This window comes from the organism of the source record quoted next, unplaced genomic scaffold, assembly GCF_019419815.1.
Source record: "Pyrus x bretschneideri cultivar Hongxiangsu unplaced genomic scaffold, Pyrus_bretschneideri_v1 Contig36, whole genome shotgun sequence".
Lineage (NCBI taxonomy): Eukaryota > Viridiplantae > Streptophyta > Magnoliopsida > Rosales > Rosaceae > Pyrus > Pyrus x bretschneideri.
In genome coordinates this window covers 3,508,259-3,515,235 of record NW_025999679.1, presented here as the reverse complement: position 1 = coordinate 3,515,235, position 6,977 = coordinate 3,508,259, and the positions used below count along the sequence as shown (strand labels likewise).

Below are 6,977 nucleotides of genomic sequence, written 5' to 3'. Positions count from 1 at the left end.
ATGGATATGGCCTCTTCTTCTTCTTATTCTTCTTCATCCGCTGCAACTCTTGCTGATGCTGATGATGCAAAAAGTAATTGTTTTGGATATTATTTTGAAGCTGGAGAAAGCAAATAAGCCCTTGTCAAATTGGTAACTTGTCAAAGGTTAGTCAGCGTTTATTGGTACTGTTTAAGGCTCTTTCTGTATTTTTGGTCATTTCTTTTTAATTAATAAGTTTAGGTGTTATGTTATGCTAGCATTTAAATTGCTAATTAATTTTTGTTATGTCTGCTGTTAATTTCTTCGCTGGTAATGACGTTGTTCATATTAAGATTGCAAATATATGAATATCTTTCTTCAAATTATAGTTTTTTCAACTTCAATGGCGGGCTAAAAGCCAAAATTTCCCCCAAATTCTACCCTCCCCCCTCCCCCCCCCCCCCCCCAAATCCGCAAGGACGCGCCCAAAATTGGGCCACTCTCGGCTCGCCCACTCGCAGACGCAACCCACAGGCTTGCTTCGAATCTGCTCCCAACAGAGGGACCTGGCTTCTCTGCCCTCCCAGTTCCCATACACTTTCATCTCCTCCTATTTGTGCGGTCATGGTTAAGCCACATCAACATTTTATATTACTATTGTTTTTTGTCTTATTATCTCTATAAAAAAATCAATATAAAATGTTGACGTGACTTAACTGTTACCATACAAAATAGAAGGGGATGGGAGTGTATGGGAAGTGGGAGGGCAGGGAAGTCGGGTCCCCAACAGTGGGGGCCCACTGTCAAGGCCCTGTCAGCCACTTCCCCCGAGCCTAACGGCTCTTTTCCCCATCCGACGGTTTAGATTCAAATTTCATTTTTAAAAAATGTTATTTTAAAATACATTGAATCCAACGGCTGAGATAGAATATAATCAAATCTAACGGTAAAAAAAAAGATCTAACGGCCCAAATTTAAATCTAACGGCTAAAATAATTAAAAAAAAATTTATTTAACTCAAAATTCACCGAAAAACTCTATAAATACCTATGTATTTGTTCAAACATCCACACAAAACTCAATTTTCTCTTATAATTCTTCCAATTTATCTTTCTACCATTTATTTCCATTTCCAAATTGTTCAACATGGCAAGAGAGCATATTAGAGGTCGTAATTGGACCTGTGAAGAAGATGTTGCTTTATGCTTGGCATGAGTTTCTATTAGCGAAGAAGGTGCAGTTGGTACAAATCAAAATAAGAAGGTTTTGTTGAAAGATTGGTCAAAGTTGAAGGCTTGCTTTGTGAAAAATTTAGTGATTTTTCAATATTTATCGGAATTTAAATTTTTTTAGTTTAAATTGTTCATAAAATTAATTTAAGATAGTCTACATATTTTTTTTTTAAATTTAATTTAAGAAAAAAAAATAGCCTAAGTTTCTTTAATAATCCCGAGCTAAAATTTTAGGTCAGAACGGTTGGAGCTGAAAAGTTGTTTCTGGGCTAAAAACTAAAATTTTTCAAGCTTAAATATTTGGTTTTTAGCCCAACCATTGAAGATGGTCTAATAAAATATGTGCGTATCACGTGCCCCATTTTCCACTTTCGTTCATCTCTAACTTGTTGATTTTGCGAGCCCTTGAAACTTTGTGCATGTAGGCAAAAGCCAATTCAAGGTAATGGATATTGCTGCCGCTGCTTCTTTTTAATGGACATGTAGTCATTGTACATGTATTTTGTAACATATTTAGGAAACTGTGAAAGCAAAATACAATTATTCAATTATTCGTACAATATTTGTGTACTCATTAGTGAGTACTCATCTCTTAGTTTTGTCCAATAATAAATTAACACATGTTTTATTCTTTTAAAATATAATGTATATGTCATTATGTTTTTTTTGAGCTTTTAAAACAAAGAACACGTGTCTATTGGACGAGTATGTAAAATACTCACTAGCGAGTACCTAAGTATTATTCCAATTATTTTTGCACGACACCTCAGTTCAATTAATTGCATATGCTATGTTTCTTCCACAATCATGAATTACATCTTAGCATTATCAATTATCAAATATTTTTTAAGTATGTGAAAGTGACTAATCCTTGTCTCTCCAAATTTTCATATTAAGATTGCAAATATATGAATATCTTTCTTTAAATTATAGTTTTTTTTTAAGAAAATATGTGCCTATCATGTGCCCCATTTTCTACTTTCGTTCATCTCTCACTCATTTAAACTTTGTGCATGTAGACAAAAGCCAATTCTAAGTAAATTCAACTTAATTCCTGCAACGTCATAATATTATTTCTCTTTAATTAACAATTAATCTCTCTGCAACTACATCTTTTGCTGCATCTGAAAACTAGAGGTTACGGATATCGCTTCTTCATCATCCGCTGCTGCTCCTGCTGATGCTGATGATACAAAAAAGTACGATGTGTTTATTAGTTTCAGAGGTAAGGACACCCGCATTGGTATTACCAGCCATCTTCATGCTGCCTTACTTCAGAAAAAAATTGAACCTACATCGATGACAACCTTCGGAGTGGAGAAGAAATCGGACCTGCCCTTCTAGAGGCAATCGAGAAATCCAAGATTTCGGTGATCATTTTCTCACAAAATTATGCTTCTTCCACATGGTGTTTAGATGAACTCGTGCATATACTCAAGTGCAAGGAAAGATATGGCCAGATGGTTATACCCGTATTCTAAAACATCAATCCATCTGATGTACGAAAACAACACGGGAGTTATGCGGATGCATTTGCTCAACTTGAAAAAGGAGGGAAGCTTTGACGACTGCAGCCAATCTATCTGGGATTGATTATTCAAACAAACCCGGGTAACTGACTCATTCTTTAACTTGTCTATAGTTATAAATTTTCTTTAAACTTGTGACAGTTTGATTTGTGCTAAGATTTGGTAAAACATATTTAAGACTAACTTTTGCTTTTTTGTACATAATCATACATATATATGCTAGGACGGAGGCAGATCTAATAAAGAATGTTGTCCATCGTATTTTCACCAAATTGATTGGTAAATCTTCATGTAATTTAGAGGGCCTGTTTGGAATTGAAAGCCACATCGAGCAAATTGAAGAGCTGTTGGGCATTCATTCACAGGACGCTTGCATCACTGTAGGCATTTGGGGAATGGGTGGTATTGGCAAGACCACCCTTGCTAAAACTGTATTTTGCAAACTCTTTCTACATTCGAAGCTTCTTCTGTTCTTAAGAATGTTAGGGAGAACTCAAAAAAACCAAATGGACTAGATCACTTGGTAAAAACACTTCTTAAGGAGATATTAAAGGAAGAAAATCTATCCATGGAATCAACTTTTGTTCAAGATAGGCTCAGGCGTACAAAGGTCCTCATTGTTCTTGATGATGTGAGTAATTCAATGCAAATGCAACATTTAGCTGGCAATCGTCTTAGGTATGGCAGTGGAAGTAGAATCATTATCACAAGTAGAGATAGGAGCACACTTAGGCAAATTGTTGAAGTGGATAAGATCTATGAGGTTGAGGGATTACAACCGGATGACGCTGTTCAGCTCTTTTGTTCGTGTGCTTTCAAGGATAACAGTACTCGTAGAACATATTATAAGGAGTTGGTAGAAAAGGCCGTGCATTATGCTGGACGTGTTCCTTTAGCTCTTATAGTTCTGGGTCCTTGTTCTTCAATTACAAGAGCAAAGAAGAATGGGAAGAGGGATTCAACAAATTGAAACGATTTCCCAGCAACGATATCCAGAAAGTGTTGAGAATAAGTTATGATGGATTGGAAAAAAATGAGAAGGATATATTTCTGGATATAGCATGTTTTCATAAAGGGAAGGATGTGTATTTGGTTAAACGAACACTAGCTTCATGTGGGCGCTTTCCGAAAACCGGAATTGATATTCTCATTAATAGGTGTCTCATATCAATTGGTTCAAGTTGGGGATCAAAAAGCATAGAGATGCACGATATGCTAGAAGAAATGGGAAAGACAATTGTTCAAGAACAATGTACGGATGATCTCTGTAAACGGAATAGGTTGTTCAATGATGAGGATGTCTATCTTGTACTGAAGAGTGACACGTTAAGAGCCAAATGCATTCAATTTTTTTCTTTTCGTGTTTTAGAAAAAAAGAAAAAAAAAAGTAAAAACTTTATATGATAACACAACAAAGTAAAACTATTTTATAATAGAGAAGTGAGATTGTTAAAAGATGAATTTGAATGAATTTTTATTGTGTGAGGAAGTGTTTGGAATATAAACAAATATTTGTTTATTTAGACAAGTAGAGGAGGATACAATTATGTTGGATATTTGACCAAACTAAGACACTTGTACATGATTACCATCGCAAATACTCTTTGTTCCAAATGTGCGTTACTTTTAAACTTTCTTCTTATTTCAGGAAATTACAAATATTGAAGCCATACAGGTTAATTGGTATAATCTTCAAGAGCAACCATTGAAACGTGTAGACTTGAAAAAGATGTCTAACCTAATAATGTTAAGCTCGTTTGGCAAATTGACCGCTTCTCTAGACCTTCCCGATTCTCTTGTTATCTTTGTTGGGATTATTATCCACTGGAATCTTTGCCGTCAACTTTTTCTCCGTAAAATCTAGTTGAGCTTCGTATGCCATATAGCAAAGTTAAGAATATGCCTAGTTTAACTCTTGTATCAAATCAAGTGTATAAATTATATTAATTCTTTATATTTTTGTTTCATTTGTTGCAGATACTTGTCAACTTACAAGTTATCTATATGGATGGCTCTGCGTATTTAACTGAAGTTCCAAATCTGTCTGGGAGTCTAAAAATTGTGGAGATAACTCTCAGGGGCTGTGAAAAGTTTGGTTGAAATTCATTCGTATTTTCAACATCTTGATCTTGGAGACTGCAGGAGTCTCAAGTATCTTCCAGAAATGCCAGGAAATATTCAATACTTAAATTTAGAATGCAGTGGTATAAAGGAGTTGCCTGAATCAGTTTGGTCTAACGAAAATATTTCTTACTTGAATTTAAGGCAATGCAAAGACCTTAAGATACTTCCAAGCAGCAAGTGTAAGTTGAAAAATCTCGAGAAACTCGATCTCAATTTGTGCTCTAAATTTGAAAACTTACCAGAGGTTTTGGAGCCAATGGAACATTTGAAATCCTTAAGTTTAATTGAAACAGCGGTTACAGAGCTACCCTCATCAATCTGTAAGTTGAAATATCTTGAGAGTGAAATCTTGAAGCCAATGGAGCATTTGGGGTATCTTTGTTTGCACTGCACAGCTGTCGAAATGCTTCCTTCGTCTATTGGAAATCTAAATAGGCTTCAAGATTTAAACCTTAGTGGCTGCGATCAACTTAAGGATGTCCCAACAACTATCTATCGTTTAACCAATCTTAAATGTCTCTAACTTTAATGGCTATTGGAGACTTGAAAAATTGCCTTCCAGCTCTGTCGGTTTTCTCTCTTTAGAAGAACTAGATCTCAGCTACAGCGGTATATTGGAAATACCCGCAAGCATCAAACAAGTGGCTTCAATCTAAACCAGAGCTCCCGGTGCTATGTAATGTTAAAGCTCAAGGCTGCAGGTCGCTGAAGATAGTGCCAAGTTCAAGGACAACACTCACACAAGGTTAGGATAAACCTAATTATCGTTTCAAAATTTTTACTAGTTGCCCAAAATTGGATAATAATGCAAGGAGCAACATAATGGATGAAGCACAGATTGTTAACCATATCACACAGAAGTCATGAACATAGAACACAAGAAGAAGGAAAGCTTAAGATAGAAGAGAAAGGACGAGAGAAGACTTTAGAGAGAGAAAGAAATCTACTTTTCTTTATTACTTTTTCTACGTACAATCTTCTTACGGAAGCTTAGCTATAAACTGTCTTGATCTTATTATAGCGAGGATATCCCAACCATATTCTTCAATCTAGCCACTGTATTACTAACAAATGGCACAATCTAAATGATTCAGTTATATACTCTTACATCCCCCCTCAAGCTCAGGTTGGGATAACCCAAGGATGAGGTTGGAGCAATGAGTGGTAAACAATGGTGAACTGAGACCTTTAGTGAGTATATCAGCAAACTGTTCTGAGGATGAAACAAACTGCACAAGGAGTTTCTTGTGAGCCACTCGTTCGCGAACAAAATGAACATCCACTTCAATGTGTTTGGTTTGTTGATGTTGTACAGGATTAAAGGATAGGGCAATGGCAGACATATTATCACAGAATAAAACAGGAGTATACTCGAGTTTTATCTTCAAAAAAGTAAGAAGTTGTTGCACCCAATCTAACTCGGCAGCAGTGGATGACAATGCCCTGTACTCTACCTCAGTTGACGACCTAGACATAGTCTGTTGCTTCTTAGAAGACCAAGAAATAAGATTATTTCCAAGAAATACCACCAAGCCAGTAGTTGACCTTCGATCATTAGGGTCCCCTGCCCAGTCAGCATCACTAAAAGCTTTTAAGATCAACTCTCCACTGCTGTAACTAATGCCATGAGTTAGAGAACCTTTAAGATATCGTAATATTCTTTTAACTGCAGTGAAGTGAGATATCATTGGAACCTGCATAAACTGGATAACTTGATGAACCGAAAAGGCAATGTCAGGCCTAGTAAATACAAGATACTGTAAGGCCTCAACGATACTTCTGTATAGTGCTGGATTGTTAAAAGGTTGTCCATTATCCTTAAGAAGTCTATTGTAAGGCAAACAAGGAGTGATTGCAGGTTTGGAATCCAACATTTCAGATTTCTTCAACAAGTCTTGAATGTACTTCTCTTGAGATAGAAATAAACTAGAGGCAGTTCTTGTGATCTGAATACCCAAGAAAAGTGTAAAGGACCAAGATCCTTAAGCTCAAATTCTTTAGTTAACTGTGCAATAACTTGTTGAATTGTTGCAGCTGCACTTCCAGTGATGATTATATCATCAACATACAACAAAAGTATCACAATTTCAGCATCAACATACTTAACAAACAGTGAAGAATCAGAATAAGT

At 35.9% G+C, this 6,977-nt stretch overlaps 1 protein-coding gene across 1 annotated transcript; it reads left to right on the top strand.

The window, feature by feature from the left end:
- On the top strand, window positions 1-5,369 carry LOC103950445 (disease resistance protein RPV1-like). The gene is made up of 6 exons (XM_048591936.1): window positions 1-73; window positions 2,329-2,418; window positions 3,184-3,626; window positions 4,371-4,520; window positions 4,700-4,812; window positions 4,865-5,369. The coding sequence occupies exons 1-6, from the start codon at window positions 1-3 to the stop codon at window positions 5,367-5,369; spliced, it is 1,374 nt and encodes a 457-aa protein (XP_048447893.1).
- Window positions 5,370-6,977: the final 1,608 nt, after the last annotated feature.

Excerpts from the sequence above, each read along its gene's own strand:
- LOC103950445 (XM_048591936.1), top strand. The coding sequence starts at position 1 with ATGGATATGGCCTCTTCTTCTTCTTATTCTTCTTCATCCGCTGCAACT. Across the intron at positions 3,627-4,370 it reads GTGTTCCTTTAGCTCTTATA|GAAATTACAAATATTGAAGC; the intron begins GTTCTGGGTCCT and ends TTCTTATTTCAG. Across the intron at positions 4,521-4,699 it reads TAGACCTTCCCGATTCTCTT|ATACTTGTCAACTTACAAGT; the intron begins GTTATCTTTGTT and ends CATTTGTTGCAG.